The sequence below is a fragment of the Eretmochelys imbricata genome, chromosome 13 (genome assembly GCF_965152235.1).
Source record: "Eretmochelys imbricata isolate rEreImb1 chromosome 13, rEreImb1.hap1, whole genome shotgun sequence".
NCBI lineage: Eukaryota > Metazoa > Chordata > Testudines > Cheloniidae > Eretmochelys > Eretmochelys imbricata.
The window spans coordinates 10,957,732-10,976,528 of record NC_135584.1 but is presented as its reverse complement, the minus strand read 5'-3'; the positions used below and the strand labels follow the sequence as shown (position 1 = coordinate 10,976,528).

The following is an 18,797-nucleotide window of genomic DNA, read 5'->3' as shown; positions in this document are numbered from 1 at the left end:
ACAGTTAGTCCTGTGCTGCAGAGAACCCAAGATAATTTTTTCTCGTCATTGCGTTCCACAGGTGAATGTTCTGAATATCCTACAAAATCACCTTCTGAAAAACTACGTGTGTTGTGGAACGCAAACTGAGTTGTAATAATCAAGGCTAGTTCTGTACTGTTAGACAAATTCTGTGTGTAAGCAGCCTTGTTCTGAATTCTCTCTCTCTCTCTTTTTTTTTTTTTTTTTTTTTTTTGTTTAGTAGATGTGTTACACGTTACTGGTAAGTTTCATTACCATGTCACAATTGGTACTGTAGCTAAATTATCTGAATATGTATAAACACTTCTTGATGTAGCTTTTTTTATTACTTTAGCATTTACTAATTTAGTGTGGAGAAGTGCAGTGGAAATAAACCACTGAGATTCTAATCTACATTTTTATAAACAGTACTTTGACAGAGACCTCTTTTATGCTTTATATGGTTAGCCTGACTTTTTAAAACCTAACTCTGGGGTATGTTTTTTTGTTTCGCACACAAACGCATGCAGGGAAAAAATGGGGGCACAGAGAAGCCAAACTTGCCATGCCATTTTAAGGAATGTTAATATCTATATGCCCTAATTTCATCCCGATAAATTGCACTTGTAACTAATGATCGGCACAAAATTGTTGTTTAGATTGACATTCATAAAAAGAAACCAAACCCTCAAAATAGCCAGTTAAGTGGGTTATAAATGTGTTCATGAATCTCTGGTAATGAGATACTGCAGGCATGGGTTCACTAATACACAAGATAACGTGCCATTGTTTGTGGACTCTTCTGCAGAACTGCAAGAACCTTCTTTTCTCCCCCCATGCTCCCAATACAAGTGGGACTCTCAATCAGACTGTAATCTGTAGTAGTTGAGTAAAGGGGACAGTGCTTCCTAAAAGAAATCAGAGACAGTGCTGCTGCAGCAACTCTAGGTTATTACTACCATAACACTGGCCCATTGCTTAAAGGTGGTGAATCTTTTGCATAAATAATGCTTCCTCGTTCTTGAATGGAAGGTGCTAGAACATTCCAAAGTGCTTTGTCAACATTTAAAATATAAGGCTTCAGGCACCTCTGGGAGTATTATAGGTAGAAGTGACACCCAATTTTAACTCTTTGCAGTCTTCCATAAGCTCCCGCTTCTCTGTCTCACCAAACAGAATCTGTTTGTCTTTCCTCTAAAAGCCTTTCATGGCCAATACCGACCCTATTACAGTCTCTCATTTGTTATTGAGACATTGACTCCTGCCTTGGATTGGCCTCCATTGTCCTCTTGTTAACTTTCCAAGCAAGTACTTTCATGCTTTGCCCTCTGGTGCCGCTCGTGGTTGGGAGGGGCTTGCTGTAAACATCAGGATAATAACCTCATTATCCTCCTTAAAACTCTCCTTTGCTGTGATGCCTACAAAAAATGGCCAGGCCACTGGTATGCCAAGACTAGTGCTTACCATGATGACCAGTATTGTTTCCTTGTTCTCCCCCATCTATATCCATCTCTTGTCTTGTCTTCTACTTAAATTGTAAGCTTTTGTTCTTTTCATACAGTGCCTAGCACAACTCACTCCATGACATGACTGCTATATAAATAGCTGTCAAGGTGGCTAACACTTTCCATTATAAATTATTTTCAGTAGTTTAAACTTTACCAAATTATAAGCATTCAGGTTGCAGTTTTCTATGCTGAGTGTTTTGCCCATGTTTGAAAAACTTCTTACAACTGTTTCACTGAGAAGCTCTGCTACCTCCATGTGTTGAAGCAGGAATCATCCTGCTCTCAGGCAAATGGTCTTTGCTGAAAATCCACACATTTGGCCTCTGAAAATTCAGTTTGCACAAGGTAAGTTGAGGTTTGTTAGAGGCTGGCAGCAGTGTTCAATTGGTACTGAGCATGCTCCTTCCCTGCCTGTAGCAGCAAAGCAGGACTTGCTTTGGAATTGCTGCTCCTGGCAACTAGACTGAACGGAGGGAGAATGTTTGTTTGCATTTCTGTTTTTCCCCCCTATTGATGCCTGGGCAGTGAGGAGGAAGCAATCTAACTCCCCTGCAATGGGGCAGATGGTAAAAGGGTTTATAATTACTTGAAAACACTCCCTTCCAGAAACTGGAATGGTACCCAGGATTCTTCAATCTCATTACTCTGCTGTCAGCAAATAGCAGTGAAATCCAAGGTCAGCTAGTGTACCTCATCCCCTACCAGTGGTGGCTCACAGAGGCTGATAGCTAACTCCTCCCCATTACTGTTAAAAAGAACCTTAAGGCTGAGCTTTCAAGAGTTAGGAAATGTCAAAATTCAAGTTGCCCCTACAACCATATTTTGGCCTTCAAGTGAAAGGTCAGTGGTGTGGACCTCAAGGGACAACTCTGCTGATGACCCATGTGGGTCACTGTAGCTCCATCTTGTGGAACTTAGATTTTTAGTAAACCTAAAATTAACTTAAAAAAACATTTAAAGAATAGCAAGGGTGCAAAGTTGAGCTTTCAAGAGTCAGCAGTGCAGAACTGAGGTTGCCCATGCACCTTTACTTTGCATATATGAATTATGCTAACCTGCAACCATGTAACGAAAGACTACTAACTTTGCAACCTTAATGTTTTAGTATCCTTTTTTGACAGCTAAAGGAAAGGCATTTGGTCAAGTTCCCAAAGAACATCTGTCACAACTAGGAATAAATGTAGCTCTTGTGGCCCTCATCCTATACTATATCTATGAGACAATGCTGCATGTTCTAATATGGATCATAGGCCCCTAGACTGTCCTCTGTATTTTGCTAGGCAACTAGTTTGAGAGTTTTCTCCCTGTGAGATTGAAGGTAAAGATTGGACCTGGTATCACTTTTATCAAAGCAGCAGCAGCAATGGTGCTAAAGGTCAGTGGGACAGTGGTGGAGCTAATAATTTGTAAAATAAAGCCCCTGTCACAATGAAACAACTGTAGATGAGTAATGTGCCTGTCAGTTGTAGGTCACAAGTGAACAAGTAAGCTTTTATTTAAAACAAAAAAACAGCTGTATGAGCTTGGCACATTCTCTGGCTCTGGAAATTACAGATGTTTTAAGACATTGGAAGATCAGTTTCGCCTTAACTTGCCAAGATGAAACACAGAATGCTGTAGCTCCCCTATAGCACACCTGAAATGCAGACCCTAATCTCTGCTCTAGGTGAATGTGACCTTCACTACATACTGCCACATGTAATATGTTGTGGTTGATTAGCATCTCAGTCCAGGAGCAGGACCCTTGTTGACATGGGGCACTCAGTTTCTGTGCATTTGTAGGGTATCCTTAGTTCACTCCTATACACGTACTGACATTGAACGTGGCTCTATTCCCCCACTCATCCTTCACTGGCACCTCATAGTGGCATTTAACTAAAATACAGATTCTGTTTAAACCATGTCTGTGCCTTGCCAGGAGATGCTGCCATAGGTACCAGTAATTTAATGCTGAGAAACAAATTCCATTAAACTCTTACAATCCACTTGCACACCCTCTAATCACTTAACATAAGAAACAATGTCAGTTGAACAACTGTGATTCAGTTAATGGTTGATATGGTCTGGGTTGTAATTTACACCATTAGAGAACTAGGCACATCAGGTTGAGTAAGCAGGAAAGAGGAAGATAACATACCATCTTTCCTTGTATGCTAAAAGCACATGTTAAAAGTTATGTCTCATTAGAACCCTATTCCCCTTTTCTCCCTCCCCCCCCCCTTTAAAAAAGTCATTGTTCTAATGCAGAAAAATAGCACAGCTATTCAAATACCAAAGCCTAGAATTGGAGCAAAGAAAGCACGAGGCAATAACAATCAGTGTTTATATTAAACGTTTTCCAGTAGTTTTAGAGATTTGGTTACTGTTGCATCACTTTCAATGAGATAAAAATGACAATCTGCAATGCAACACATGCCTTAGTGAAACAATAGGATGTGACTATAGGACACAGTTTTTAAATAGAGAACAAAAAACATAGTATGGTCTCTGCATTTATGTAGCTCAGTGATATTTACTTTGTGCTATTGTACTTTGTGTATATGATTTACAAGTCTCTAAACCCAAATTTTTTAAAAGAAATCAGTACCTCTTGCTTTGAGCAAACTTTAAAGTTTGTACTAGAAGGAAAACCTCCTTTGTTACAAGTGCAAAATAAATCTTATATATTCCTTCAGATTAAATATAGTCAAGTGAATGATTTTTCCAATGAGAGGATTTGTACCTAAAACTTCTGATAAGTTGCTTGGTAAGTACCAGGCACATAAAGCAGAGGATAAGCAAGTTTGTCTTTTAAGCAAACTGCTTTTCAATATGCAGTGTAAGTTCAAAATCTAGAGGCAGTTTTTCCGCTTTAAAACATAATGGTGATCTGGGCTAATTCCTCTTAACTGCCTTTTAATTAAAAAAAAAGACTTGATTGGAGGAAAAAAACAAAACGAAATTTCAAAGCCAGAAAGTACCCCATAAACTCTAGAAACAATCAAGGTAATACAGGATCTCCGTAGGCACAATCTTCTTCAATAGCGAGATTGTACTCAGCTCCTTTTCCACCTTTATATGCACTTGTCACAATCCTCAGCCAGCCCAGTTCACCCTATAGTAAATTAATTTTCATTAGTATTGGCAAAAGGTTTATAAATTAGTAACAAAGTAACTTGTCTCATAAGCAGTGTACTTTGGGCAGAGCAAGGGTGACTAGAGGTGAAGGCAGATACCTGCAAAGGGTTTGAGTGGGATTCACAAAACAAGCATATTTGAAATTGTGGTTCTCTGGTGAACTCATTTGTTTCCAGCCAGGAATCTATTTCCATATCCTACTCTCCATAGCCAAATGGGTTTGTGACTTATGGTTCCAATAGCTATTTACCACTGGCTGCAATGGGAGTTGCATAGACATAGGAGGGCAGCATTAGGATTTTACAGAGTTGACACCGCACCGAGGCTGGCCTGCTCTTATTGCCTTATGTGTTGTTGTTTGTCGCAGGGTAGCATTACATTCCATTTAGATTTTTTTTCCTAGTTGTCAGCTGTATTAAAAATCATAGATTGAGAACTCCTATGGCTAAGAGGGAGACTTAGTTTTTTATGAACAAGCTAGTTGTACAGCTTGTAATACAGAAATTTCTGGAGTTTTTAAAAATATGCATTTCATTTTGCAATCTCTCTTCCTTACCCATGGTTCACCCCAGGAGTTACGGACAATCCAGTATTCAATTCCCTTTTCCACACCCCAGCCAGCCACAGATACAATGTGATTCACCACAGCTGAGGGGTTGTATTCAGCATAAAGTCCTCCAGTGTACGCATCCAGCTGTGCAGTAGCCATTATACCACAACTGTAACAAGCAAAAAGAGCTTCATTCAAAAATAATTTTTATAGCAGGCTAAAGGAGAACAGTGTCCATCACCCACTCTCATTTCAAATGAAAAGTTCTTAAGTGGATCTATATATCATAAGATATTGTGCAAAAGTTTAGCACATTTCAGTCTTCAGAGGCTAAGGCCTGTTCTGGTGAAGAAGCGCTAAATGAGCTACATAAGGAGGCTCTGCAAGTTTCCTGGGAGGCTCTGCAAGTTTCCTGGGATAAACTGAAAACAACTTTAATAAAAATTAACAGGATAACTCTTACCCTGTAATACTGTCTTTACCTGATTGGACCATTGGCATAGATTTCTGCCATCATTTTTTCTCTCCCACTGACAGAGCCATAGTCAGCAATTTTCCAGAGCGTGTAGTTCTTTATCACGTGGCATTCCCCAAAGGTAACACATGTTCCACACTGGTTAAACTTCTTACATGCTATAAAGAAGCAGTGACATTAGATTACCATTGCAAACTAGTGTTTCTTCTTACAGTTAATTATTCAAATGAAATATAATTAATGGTAGACTTGAATGCCATTTTGGGGTCCATAACTATAAAATTAAATATAGCAGAGAAAACTGCTTGTTTCTTCAGGTTAAATAAAGCTGCAAGTTCAGATTGCTAATTAAGGCAGTCTCCACAGTCAATAATATTTCAATGATATGCGCTCTTTATCTGTGACAGCCTTCAAACATGCTTTTCAATCATAGGTTATAAAAACTACTTCCTGATAAATTTCAGAGTAGCAGCCATGTTAGTCTGTATTCGCAAAAAGAAAAGGAGGACTTGTGGCACCTTAGAGACTAACCAATTTATTGGAGCATAAGCTTTTGTGAGCTACAGCTCACTTCATCGGATGCATTCAGTGGAAAATACAGTGGGGAGAGCTCTATGTATATAAATTTCCCCACTCTATTTTCCACTGAATGCATCCGATGAAGTGAGCTGTAGCTCACGAAAGCTTATGCTCAAATAAATTTTAGTCTCTAAGGTGCCACAAGTACTCCTTTTCTTTTTACTTCCTGATAAGTGTCTCGGTATGCAAATAATTAAACTGCTTCTGTGGAGCTATAGAAACAATTCAAGGGATTTGTTTGCAAGTAAGTAGAACAGACTGAAGATCTGCCTGGTAACTTAAGATGACACTTCTAAATATTACTGCATGGAAGCACCGATGCACATCAGTGACTAGTGAGTTCAAATTAGCAGCCTGGATGGTGGATGCTTGTTCAGACATGCTGGTAACACACTATGCTGTCTGATTTTCGTGCAAAAATAACCCAAACAGCTACTCTAAGGGAACCTGCTGCTCCTAGGCAGATAGCAGGTGCTTCACTAGCAGCCAGCAGTAGGCAGAAGCAGAAAAAGAAATGGGTGTGTTACATAAATTATATTTATGTTCCTTTAAAGCTAATACCAAACCCTGCCAAATAAGAGTGAGTAGTAGTTAGGAAGGTTTGCAATTTGTTGCCATACTTTGGTCTTTGGCTTGGTAGTTGTTACAGGTCTCATCTGGAATGCCATGGTCGTGAGCATACATCCAAACACCTGAGTGGTCTCCACCTTCGCAGGACCCTGCGTTGGCACAGTCAATAACATTCTGAACAGAGAGGTAGGCAGAAGGCCAAGCTCCTTTTCTCTTAATATTGATGCGATCTGTGGTAATAACAGAAGAATAAGCAATTGGTGCTTGTTAGTTTTACTGTTTGTAGGTCATTTTGGGCCAAATGTTTCGGCTACGTCTCTTAGTTGCATCTGTTAAATATCTGCAGACAGCTGTGGATACAAAAGCCTACAGTATGCCAACAGAATGGCTAGGTGCACACACCATGACCCAATCTGAGTGGGCACAATGATGGCGTCTGTGTGTTTTGCAGGTGCAGCTAACATTTTCCATTCTAAGTTTGGCTTCAGGAGCAGATATATTTGGATGAACATGTTTCATTTCAGTCGTTAATTAGGTAAATCCTAACATCTACCAATTATGAAAGCACTCAGGTGTAACTAACAATAATACCTGGCTCTTCTATGCCATATTTCATCTACAGATCTCAAAGCCCTTTACAAAGCTTGAAAGCATGACTATCCCTCTTTTACAGATAAAGGAAAAAGAGAGGTCGAGTGATTTGCCCCAGATCACCCAGCAGGTCAGGGGTATGTATGGCTGGCTGTAGATCCCAGGTCCACTAGATGTTCTGCTAAGCTCTGAAATCTCAAATCTGCATAGATTTAGGCAGCAAAGAGACCAAGGGCCAAATTTTCTGACAGTTTATGCCCAAGTGTACTTGCTTGGTTTACTCTTACTTGCTCTTCCACCTCTTTGCTTTCTCTGCCCTCCCACTTGTTTGTGTACTTAGACTGAATTCTTTCGGGACAGGGACTTTATAATAAGCATTTGTACAAAGCTTACTACGATGGGGCCATGATCCTAACTGGAACTCTTGGGTAATGCTTCTACCCCAATCATAATGATAATTAATTCTTCTCAGAGGTCTGAGAAGAGCTTTTTATGAAATGTAGACACTCTTACTGCTTCAATTGAGGCCTGAGAAAACTTCCACTCTACTTCCCTGGTCCTCCAGTGAAAGCAAGGAAGCAGGGATTTGACATCCCTTCTATTACTAAAGTTAAAGAATTTTGATAAGTTTGATTTTGTTTTAATGTCCTGGGCACCTTTATTTTTTTCTCAAAACTATAAACAAGCCAATCAGAAACTTCAGTTGTGTTTACACTGAAGTCCAGCTCCCTGATATACATGATCACTAAGCCCTGCCTGGCTATCTGCATTTTTGGATTAATTAAAAACCTGGTTCTTCATAACTCCATCTTTGTCCCTGACTAGTTTCCCCATCAGCCCCTACTGCCTCCAACCTAGTCTCTATTCTGCATCTCCACCCCAGACGCTGTTTATGTATTATATCTATCCGAATTAACAGATAAGCTCTGCAGGCATCTGCATGTGTTTTGCAGAGAGCCATGTACACTGGCAATGAAACCTGTACCTCTGTTTCCCTGAGTGACGGGTAGTGAAATCTCAGCCCTGTGACACTTCCCCTGCTTCAGTATGTCCGCTCAACCTGTATAACGTGCTTCCAGCCCCATGTGCATCTGTCCCACTGCTGCTGTTGCTCTGAAGATGCAACAGAGAAACTCCTCCACCCAAAGCTAAACTCCAGCTGAGCAGCTTCCCCCGCCCAAAAAAGGGAAGTCACAGTTGTATCTCGGTCTTCACTGTAGTGTTAGAATAACTTATCTACCTACTTCTCCTGGCTTTCTGGGGCCTAACGGTGACTGAATGGAAGGGGGAGAAGAGAACTGTACAGTGAAGGGAGTGCGACATCCCCACCCCACAAGCAATGTCCATTCTGCTACACATGTTTTCATCACTCCTATTTTTCCTTTTTAATCTGTGTATAATTCTAAATGAGGGCGGACACCCCTACCACGATGGTATATTCCACCAGCAAAAAAAAAAATTCCCCTCCTCAGCTGCCATTTGGGGAATTCCTACAGCACCTGCTACCACCAAAACCACCTTCATTTTAGACACTTCCTTCCCCCTCCCCCTGCCTCTGTGTGTCTTATGTAGGACAGGTACCTTGGCTCAGATAACCAAAGCTACTTAGGAGTTAGGCCCTTAGTCTTGTGCAGTGACGTCCCTTAATAGTGCTGATAATCCTGCAATTTGAAGATACCCATCGTCAGGGGGTTCAGAGTGTTGGGGGATCCTGGAAACGGACTGACTGGCAAAAAAGCAACACCCAATAACAACAGATACCCAGTAACAAATACCTGCTAAGGCACTGGTGCTGCCATGAGCCCAACAAGACCCACAGTACTGAGGAATGTGCTGGTTCCGGGTGGTACTAGCAAAATTGGTCCCATTTACATTTCGCCAGTCCCAGCTCGGGGGCAGTTTCGCGATGTCCAGGTACTCATGAGGTCGAGGGTAGGTTCTATATGGAAACAAAGTAGTAGGAGATGATTTTTATATTTTCAGAGAGAGAAAAGGGGGAACAAAAAATCTTCCAGCCTCAATATGATGTGTGAGAATTTCCAGCCTAGCTTGAGATCACATGACAGCACTAGCCACCATGACCTTTAATGCTCTTCTATATATGGGCTGGTGACTAGTGTTAACTCACAGAAACAGCTCCCAGGTAGGCAGTGGGGATTAAGAAATGAGAGGCCTGGCCACTGCAGCACGGCACAGGAGTTTGCATGAAACAATCCAGGCTTCACGCCGTTTTCTATCTACTCTCAAAACTAAGAGGATGGGTTTAGTGTTCCCCCTCTGCATCACTCAGGAGTCCCCTATCAAGCAATAATTTAGCAGCGGGGCAAATCCCTGTCTCCCCCCAGCGATCACCCTGTGCCCACAGTATTTAGGCACCAAATTCCCTCTGAGGAGTTGGGCCCTGGCCATTTGCCCCCTAGAGAAGCAGAGAATCCTTGGCCCTGCTGCTGAAACTGGGGCCAATTGCAAACACCCCGTTTCCCCGCCTCCCTAGGGGACGGTGAGGAGCGTGGATGTTATCGAAACGAATTGGTCCGGGCGGCGCAGGTCCGTGCAGTTAGGAGGGGCCACTGCGGGTCGGGCAGGGGCAGGGCAAAGCCCGAGGGTGCAGGCGGGGTACAGGAAGGAGAGGCTGCGACGGCCTCGGCATCCCGTGAACAGTGACAGTCCGGGATTTCAGCCCCAGCTGATTCCTCCCTGCACGCCGCCGCCCTGGCCCCGCAGGCTCCGGCGGGCAGCTGGGCTCTGCCTGCCTGGCTCGGGAAGCGCGTGAGAGGCTGACCGGGGCTTCTCCCGAGTCCCGGGCCCCGGTCTCCCTGCAGCAAGGAGCCGCCCCCCCTAGGGTGACCAGCTGTCCCCATGGTATAGGGACAGTCCCGATTTGTGGGTCTTTTTCTTATATAGGCTCCTCTTACCCCCGCACCTCCCCCCGGAGTTTTCACATCTGCTGCTTGGTCCCTCTACGCCCCTCGCCCGGCCAGCGGCCCGGGAGTAGCAGCGGCGTTGCTCGTGGCTCCCGCTTCCTCCCACCCAGCCCGGGAGCAGCAGGGGCCAGGCGCCCCGCCGCGGCCGAGCGCTCACCTGAGCCCGGGGGCCTTGCGCGGGGCCGGTTTGTAGCAGTGCTGCCCCTCCCTGAAGTAGAGGCCGGCGTCGGAGGCCGGGCAGAGGCAGCCCCCGAGCAGCAGCAGCAGCAGCGGGGGGAGACGCTGGGGCAGCCTGGGCATGGTCCTGGAGCGGCAGCTGCTTCCTGCGCAGCCGGGCTGGTTCCCCCCGTCGGCGCCAGCATATAAGGGAAGGTTGCGGCGCCTGAGTCAGCCAGGGGCTGGACTCTGCCAATCCCCAGCGGCGCCCTGGGCTGGGAGGGACGCGAACCCGCCAAGCGGGAGGCGCCGGGCCCGGGGTCCGCCCGCGGGGAATGGGCGGCGAGCGCGTGTCGCAAGAGGGGCCAGGGTCAGCGGCTCCCCTGGGACCGGCTCGGCCTCGCCGCGAATCCCAGCTGGGGACCGCCCCAGCGGCCCCGCAATCTCGGGTGTGTTCGGTTGCTCAAGCAGGCGCCTTCCTCCTGCGGGAGTTAGAGGCAGTTGCAGACAGAGGAATGGGGTCCTGAGCGCTCAGCGGCCTCTTTGCAGCCCGTTCCCCCCTTGCCCTCGCGCCTTCAGTGATTACACTGCGATGGTTTCTCTTAATAAACGTGCAGGAACATCTGGTATCTGCAAAGAAAGTGCCTTCGTGCTATGGTCAGATGTTTTTCAGGTCAGGGTACAGACTTCACTGGGCAGGGCAGTTCCCCCAGGCTGCCTGCAGAAACACTGAGGCCCCTGCCTGTATAAATCCTTAACAATGTTCTTTAAGACGTGTTTCCATCAAGGCCCTGATCCTGCCGGAAGTCTGCATGTGCCTAACTTTATGCACTGTGAGTAATCCCATTGAAATCTTTGCAGGAGCCTGGTCCAAACAAGGGTTTGGGGTTTTTTTCAAACTTTTTTTCTGGCGACCCAGTTGAAGAAAATTGTTGATGCCCGTGACCCAAGGAAGCTGAGGCTGAGGGGTTCAGGGTGTGGGAGAGGGCTCTGGGCTGGGGGTTGGGGTGCAGGAAAGGGTCAGGGCTCTGGGTGCAGACTCTGGGGTGGGACCAGGGATGAGGGGTTCAGGGGTGCAGGAAGGGGCTCTGGGTTGCACGGGCTCAGGGCTGGGGCAGGGGATTGGGGTGCAGATTTACCTCTGGTGGCTCCTGGTCAGCAGCACAGTGGGGGTGCTAAGGCAGGCTTCCTGCCTGTCCTGGCACCGCAGACCACGCTGTGCCCCAGAAGTGGCCAGCAGCACGTCCGGCTCCTAGGTGGAGGTATGCAAGCGGCTCTGCACAGCTCTCGCCCACAGGCACTGTTTCCTCCCGCACCCCCGCCCATCTTATGGTTCCTGGCCAATGGGAGTGTGGAGCTGGTGCTTGGGGTGGGGGCAGTACATGGAGCCCCATCCCCCCGCGCCTAGGAGCTGGACCTGCCGCTGGCCGCTTCCAGGGCACAGCACGATGTCAGAACAGGTAGGAACTAGCCTGCATGAGCCGGGCAGCGCCACCAACAGGACTTGTAATGGTCTGATTGGTGGTGCTGACCAGAGCCGCCGCGACCCACTGCCTTACATTCCACGTCCCAGTACTGCTCTAAACCACAGATGGCATGTCTACATGGCAACAGAAAACCCCAACCCAAACCCCTGTGGCAGCAAGTCTCAGAGCCCAGGTCTGTAGACTCAGGTTCACACTGTGGAACTAAAAATAGCAGTGTAGATGTTCAGCTCAGGCTAGAACTCAGGCTCTGACACCCTCCCCCTGGTCAGGTGCTGGAGCCCAAGCAGGAACAGCTACGGTAATTCCAGCTAAAAACACCCTAGCATAACCCACAAGCCCCAGTCTGTGAAGACAGCCTCTGAGCCTCACAGCTGGCGGTGTGGTTTTGTGCAGTGTAGATATACCTTTAGAGTGCTGACCAAGGTCTGGCTGGGAACAGAAAGCAGAAGCAAAACCAGTTGTGATGCAATTTTTATGCCCATTTCTGACTGTTGTGCAACTTTTGTGTCTCATAACACTTCTTTCTGGAGAATTAAATTAAATTGCACATTTTGCTGGTACACAGTGGTACAAACACTAATGCCTGAAAGTTATTTTTCTAAGTGAATGTCATGCGTATGAAAAGTGCCATCTTGCCAGCCCCGGAGGCTGAAATCCTCCGCTGAACCATCAAACAGGTACAATGTAGGCTGGCAATGGCAGTGCAAGCTCCCTCCAGTGCACTGATAGGTCTTAACGCTGACCTGGGATGAGCATCTCTGAGGGTTCGGTTTCCATGGTTGTTCAGTGATTGTCCTTTCTGTTGAGCTGACAAACATGAGGGTGAGGGGGAATTGTGGTAGTGGGTTTTCCCCAGTTCTTTGGTGATATGGAAACCTGTCCATTAGGCACTAGGGGACATGAAATGCACTACATATAAGTCACTAAAGCCATTAGCTAGTAACAATGTTTGGTCGTTATCCTCTTGTGCCAGTTTTGATCAACAATGAACTGGTGAGCGAGTTCAGATCCCTGTGCTAGCCGCTCCCCACATTCAGGCCATGGCAGCTGGGACATTCCGTCCACTCTGCTAGAATTTTCCCAACTCCGCCGGTGTTGCTGTGGGATTAAGATTGACACTGAGGGCTCAGGCTGGGAGTGACACTTTTTTAAAACTAAAACTGAATTTGAAAATAAATAGCGTTTGCTGCACTTAGCATACGGAGATGAGGCAACCGATGCGATGCTCCCAACACAAAGGTTTGTGATCCACATGCATGAGGACAAATGCTTCGAAAAGATGACACATTCCAGGTGAAAGGCCCCCTCATGTATGAAAAGATGCAGGAGATGCTTGGAAGCACAGAGCTACACAACAACACATTGGTAAGCTGTGACCAGAGGCTGAATGACCACAGGCATGGCCATTTTTGTTAGCCATGAGTTTTTAACCTCTCAGGCCTTCCTGTGCTGGTATTTACAGATTTTATATATAGAAATATATCGATGTGGAAAAGTTTCAAAAGCCCTAACGTGACTTAAAAGCCTAATTCCTGTTTTCAAAAGTGCCAGGCAGTCATGAGCCTTAATCCAATTGCAAGCCAATGAAGGCCAGTTTTTTTAAGGGATTTTTGGCATTGCTTGGCTGGGTGGAGCAATGCCTAGCCCCTACGTGGCCTGGTGCCTACTGGAATTTTCAGCCGCAACTTAAGCAGCTCCTTGTGGAGTGCAAGGGGGCAATTAAGTGCCTAAGAAAGGGCTTTTCAAAAGCCAGCAAGCTGAGTGGGGAACCAGCGAATGTAGCCAGGCATGAAATGCCAAGAAGGGGAGAGGGGGGACGAAGAGGGATTTAGGTGCCTAAGTGGCTGAGTTGGTGCATGTGGCTGACATGCCAGAGCTAGGCTCCTCCCTCTGCTCAGGATCCTCAGCTGCAAACACTATCCTCCACCTAGGTCAGGTCAGTCACTTCAGTAGCCCATGCCCTAGCAGCCAGAACACTCTCATATGCACAATACCTCGCTAATGGTTGCCCTATGTTTCACTGTGCCCTGGCTGTCTTTTGTGCAGGTGCTAATGCTGCCTCTGTCCCCTCCTAACAGTGGCCATCATCAGGCCCTCCTGCTGCAGGGTCTGACAGGTGTCAGGTAGTAGGCGTGCTCAGTGCACGCTTGTGATTGGCTCTTCGTGGCAATTCTGCTGCCGGGCCTGCGGGACTTGGGCTTGGGCGACAGCTATGAGCACCTCCTTGGGGTGGCTGCAGCACTTAGGCTGCTTTGAAAATGCCAATTAGCAGAAACTTAGGCATCTAGGGTACTGAGGCACCTGTGGGGTGGGGGAGTAGGTGGTGCGTGAGCTGTAGCTTTGAAAGTGTCAGTGGCAACCACATTAGGCCTGTTGAGGCACCTGAATCCCTTTAAATATCAGGCCCTGAGCTCCTGTGTGCTCATGTCACTTTTGAAAATGGGCCTTAGGCCCCCTAAGTTATTTAGGTGGTTTTGAAAATTTTACCCAGCAGTCATGTAATTTGTGCACCATAAAGAAAATGCCTGTTGCGATCCCAAAATGTGGGTGAAGGTCAGATAGCATTAAAACTGTCCATGAGGCAGCAGGGCCCATCTTACCTGCACAACGCCTAGCCAGTTGATGACTTCATTAAGCCTGATTGAAGAGATGAAATTTTGCAGAAAAAGTAAATGGCTGGTCTTTTAACCTAAACTGTATTGAGAGAGAGAAACTTGGAAAGCAAACATCTTGTGCTTGCAACAAGCAGTTTCGTTTCTGTGTTGAAGCATGACCTATTGCTATACTTTTAGAAGTGGAACACAAGTGGCTTGACTTCAAACAGGGGTTGTAAACGGCTTTGAAGCTGGCATGTGTGCTGGCCATGCGGAATACTGTTTGTAACAGTCCCAGAAATGGCATTATGGCCCAGCTTGGTTGTGACTAGAATTGGTTACAAGCTGGTGGCCCTTCCGTGCCCTGTAAGTCAAATTATTTGCTGGCCTCAGTCCAGTCTCATCACAATAAAATTCAAATAAATAAATAAATAAATAAATAAGCTCCTTCCCCTCCCCCCAAAAACAAAACACCATCGTAACAGTGAATTCTCTATGCCTGCCTTGTTGGCAGTCTCAGCAAATAAACCAAGGATTAATCAAGCCTTCCAGAGTGTAGTCCACGCCTCTCCCTCCACCTCCTCACCTCAGTTGTGAGCCAGGCATGCCAAGGATGAGGCCAGAGGGTGTAGCTTGTATGCTGCCACTGACTGCTGCACCCAATTTGTGGCTAGGTACAGAGGTCTCTCCAGGACTGAGAGTCTGTCTCCTTCAGCGAGCACTAAACAGGTTTTAAAAAAGCGAAACGTGCACTTAGTCCTAATGATGACAATGCTGCGGGGGGGGGGAGTCCAAAGAAATTGACTTGTGACTAGGCTGGGGCCCATCTTTATGCCTTGCCCCTATGTAACGCACATTAAAGACAGTGGAAACATGGAGTGGGCTGATACTATTAAGGTGCACTACAGTGCTCTCCTGCACTTTGTCACATTCACTTAAACTAAGTCAATAGATTTATAGAGCAGCACCCCTTCAGCCATGTCCCTGCATGCTACAGCTGCTGATCACTTGAAAACATACACTGCTTATCAATGGTAACACATGTACAGCATTGGCAGATAGCAAATGCCTTAGTGTTATTAAACAGGCCTGAAATTGCCAAGGAATGACAGGGTAAAAACCAGAGTTGTTTGTATAAAGATGGTGCATTACAGAAAAGTGCATTTTAAACAATTCCATATTTGAAGGTATGAAGGTACTTTTTGCCCCTGGCAACAATTTATCCAGGCTGTATTCAGAAGCTGTTAAAAAAGGCAAACGGGTTCAGGTGGTTATCGTTAGCGAAAAATATACTAACGATGGATGAATGAGTCTCTGTGAATAATATATTTTCACATTCTTTGTTCTTTGCTCAGGAATTGTTCTCAAAAAGATTGCGACAATCTTAAATTTGTGGGTTACTCAAAACCATTCTGCCAATTTCATCAGCAACTCGTTCTTGGTTGCCACTCATTAGCTAATTGTAATTATTTACAATCCAAACTGTGTAAGTAAATTTCATTGGTCAGGCAATGTTGGTTCTTTGCCCTAACTAGATGACTGATGTAACTAAGCTCCACTTGAGACCTGAATGTGCAATTTGACTGTGCAAATATTCCTATCAGTAGACTTTGAGTTTTTGAATGTTTTCAGGCAGTGAACACAAAATATCATAGAATATCAGGGTTGGAAGGGACCTCAGGAGGTCATCTAATCCAACCCCCTGCTCAAAGCAGGACCAATCCCCAATTTTTTCCCCAGATCCCTAAATAGCCCCCTCAAGGATTGAACTCACAATCCTAGGTTTAGCAGGCCAATGCTCAAACCACTGAGCTATCCCTCACCGCAATATATATGGCCAAATTCAAATTTGCTTTCCAATTCAAAGGCAAATTCACAAATAATTGTTCCCTCGTTCTTCCAGCTGTAGAAAATACCCATGATGCAGTAGGTGAACATGATAGTCGAGATCAGGGGTGGCCAACCTGTGGCTCCAGAGCCACATGCGGCTCTTTAGAGGTTAATATGCTGTTCCTTGCATAGGCGCCGACTCTGGGGCTGGAGCTACAGATATTAAGTTCCAGTGTGCCAGGGGGTGCTCACTACTCAACCCCCTGCTCTCTGCTCTTCCCCAAGCCCTGCCCCTACTCCCCCCATCCCTCCAAGGCCCATGCCCCTTCCCCCAAGACTGCCGTGCGCTCACTGCTTCCCCCTTTCCCCCTCCCACGCCGAGCCACCTGCACATGAGAAACAGCTGATTGTGGCAGGTGCTGACTGGCAGGGCTGCTGGCGCAGGAGGGAGCTGATGGGGTGCTGCTGACGTATTACTGTGGCTCTTTGGCAATATACATCGGTAAATTCTGGCTCCTTCTCAGGCTCAGGTTGGCCATCCCTGATCTAGATACAACTTCCTTGTCTGTTAAAACAGAATGGTTAGAATCTCTTCTGCATCTGAAAGATGATGCACTTGTCCCATTCTAAAGAAAACATGAAATGATCTCATTCTACCTCTTATTGCTATCATTATTAATTACTGGGTGAATTATAATGCTCAGCCATGTGAAGGGTTGATAGGTTGGTCTAGGTGCAAAAGGGTCATTATCCTGGTGCTTGCACATACACGTTGTGCTATATTCCCTGCAAACAGTAGTTCTGGGAGCATTTTTTGCTCTGTGGCTTATTTACATTGGCTCTTTCTTTAGTAGCTAGCAAGATTGACAGTACATGGTGGTGGGGAAGTCTGGATTAGGAAGATATTCCTTTTGGGTGGTGTGGCAGGAGGCCTCTAGATTGTCTTTTTTTATTTATAGTGCACCATAATGTGATAAAACGAATTACTAGAACTTCATTCAATGAGCCACGTTCTTCCACTGGGCTGGTCTTATGTGTTTATTCAAAATAAACATTTAAAGGACTCATCTTCTTAATTCTTCTTCCTAGTTGGACACTGAAAGGCACATGTCACTGAACTGTACTACGTGTCTAATGTAAAATGAAGCCATCTTAAACTCACAAAAGTGTCCTGGCTTGGACATCTGGTGCTCTGAGATACCAGATCTGTGTCTATCTGCAGGGGACATGCCTATGTCATAGGACTGGTTGGCGTTATGTTACTTCTTTGATGCAATGAAGCATTTCCAGTGTTCCTTGGGAACACTCTTTTTTATCAGTAACTGCAATGGGGCCAGGCTTTTACCCCTCTATTTTGATGGCAGATTCTATGGGACTTACTAGTCTTTCTTCCTAGCCAAATTCCTCGTGGGAGGCAGTAATGTCCCTGTGTTATAAGGAGGATTTCACAGCAGCCTTGTACAAATGTTCAGTACTTCATGGCAGTGTAACATGGATTATAGTAAGCCAATGTATAGCAATAAAACAAAACACCACCATGCTTTGCCTCAGCATGTAACCCAAAGTGCTTCATAGGGTGAATACCAGTTACAACGTTAAAATATAAAATAGTTGCAGGAATGCGGGAGAGAGAGAGAGAGAGGTGCAGGCAAAAGAAATGCAGGCAAAATAGAGAGAGGTTGAGTATTTAATTGATTTTGGTTGTTTCCCTGCCTGGGGTATAGTAGGTAAAGAGGCTAAAACTGTAATTTTTAAGATAATTTAATTAAATTATTAAGGTCAGAGTTGAGGGTATGCATTACCAAGTGATTTTCAGTTCTTTGTGTTGTGCCCTGAGGCTGATAAGTTGTTGAATTGAAAAATGTCAGCAGATATTGATATGGCTGAGTTGTGAGAGTAGTGGCCTAATGCTTGAAGGTCACTACTGGGTGTGAATGTTGCCTTAACTTAATTGTGGTGAGGAAACACACATATCTCTAAGTTAGCAAGGGTTTTTATGGGGACTATGTGTAATGTCTGGAGAAAGCAGCTGTCAAGGTTCCTCCCCCACTCTGAACTCTAGGGTACAGATGTGGGGACCTGCATGAAAAACCTCCTAAGCTTATCTTTACCAGCTTAGGTCAAAACTTCCCCAAGGTACAAAGTATTCCACCCGTGGTCCTTGGAATGGCCGCTACCACCACCAAACTAATACTGGTTACTGGGGAAGAGCTGTTTGGACGCGTCTTTCCCCCCAAATACTTCCCAAAACCCTGCACCCCACTTCCTGGACAAGGTTTGGTAAAAAGCCTCACCAATTTGCCTAGGTGACTACAGACCCAGACCCTTGGATCTTAAGAACAATGAACAATCCTCCCAACACTTGCACCCCCCCCTTTCCTGGGAAATGTTGGATAAAAAGCCTCACCAATTTGCA

At 45.5% G+C, this 18,797-nt stretch overlaps 1 protein-coding gene across 1 annotated transcript; it reads right to left on the bottom strand.

Moving 5' to 3' along the window:
• Positions 1-3,817: 3,817 nt before the first annotated feature.
• On the bottom strand, positions 3,818-10,966 carry CTSZ (cathepsin Z). Its single transcript, XM_077832352.1, has 6 exons — positions 10,472-10,966; positions 9,166-9,329; positions 6,850-7,029; positions 5,658-5,808; positions 5,182-5,344; positions 3,818-4,602 (listed from the first exon to the last, which is right to left on the bottom strand). The coding sequence occupies exons 1-6, from the start codon at positions 10,612-10,614 to the stop codon at positions 4,489-4,491; spliced, it is 915 nt and encodes a 304-aa protein (XP_077688478.1). The 5' UTR covers positions 10,615-10,966; the 3' UTR covers positions 3,818-4,488.
• Between the last annotated feature and the right edge of the window lie 7,831 nt (positions 10,967-18,797).

Bases quoted from the DNA above. Each gene is read 5' to 3' on its own strand.
- CTSZ (XM_077832352.1), bottom strand. From the start codon at position 10,614: ATGCCCAGGCTGCCCCAGCGTCTCCCCCCGCTGCTGCTGCTGCTGCTC. The intron at 5,809-6,849 runs GTATGGCAACAA...GCTTCTTTATAG, and splicing joins CTACCAAGCCAAAGACCAAA to CATGTAAGAAGTTTAACCAG. The intron at 5,345-5,657 runs GTAAAGACAGTA...TGCTTGTTACAG, and splicing joins TATGCCAATGGTCCAATCAG to TTGTGGTATAATGGCTACTG.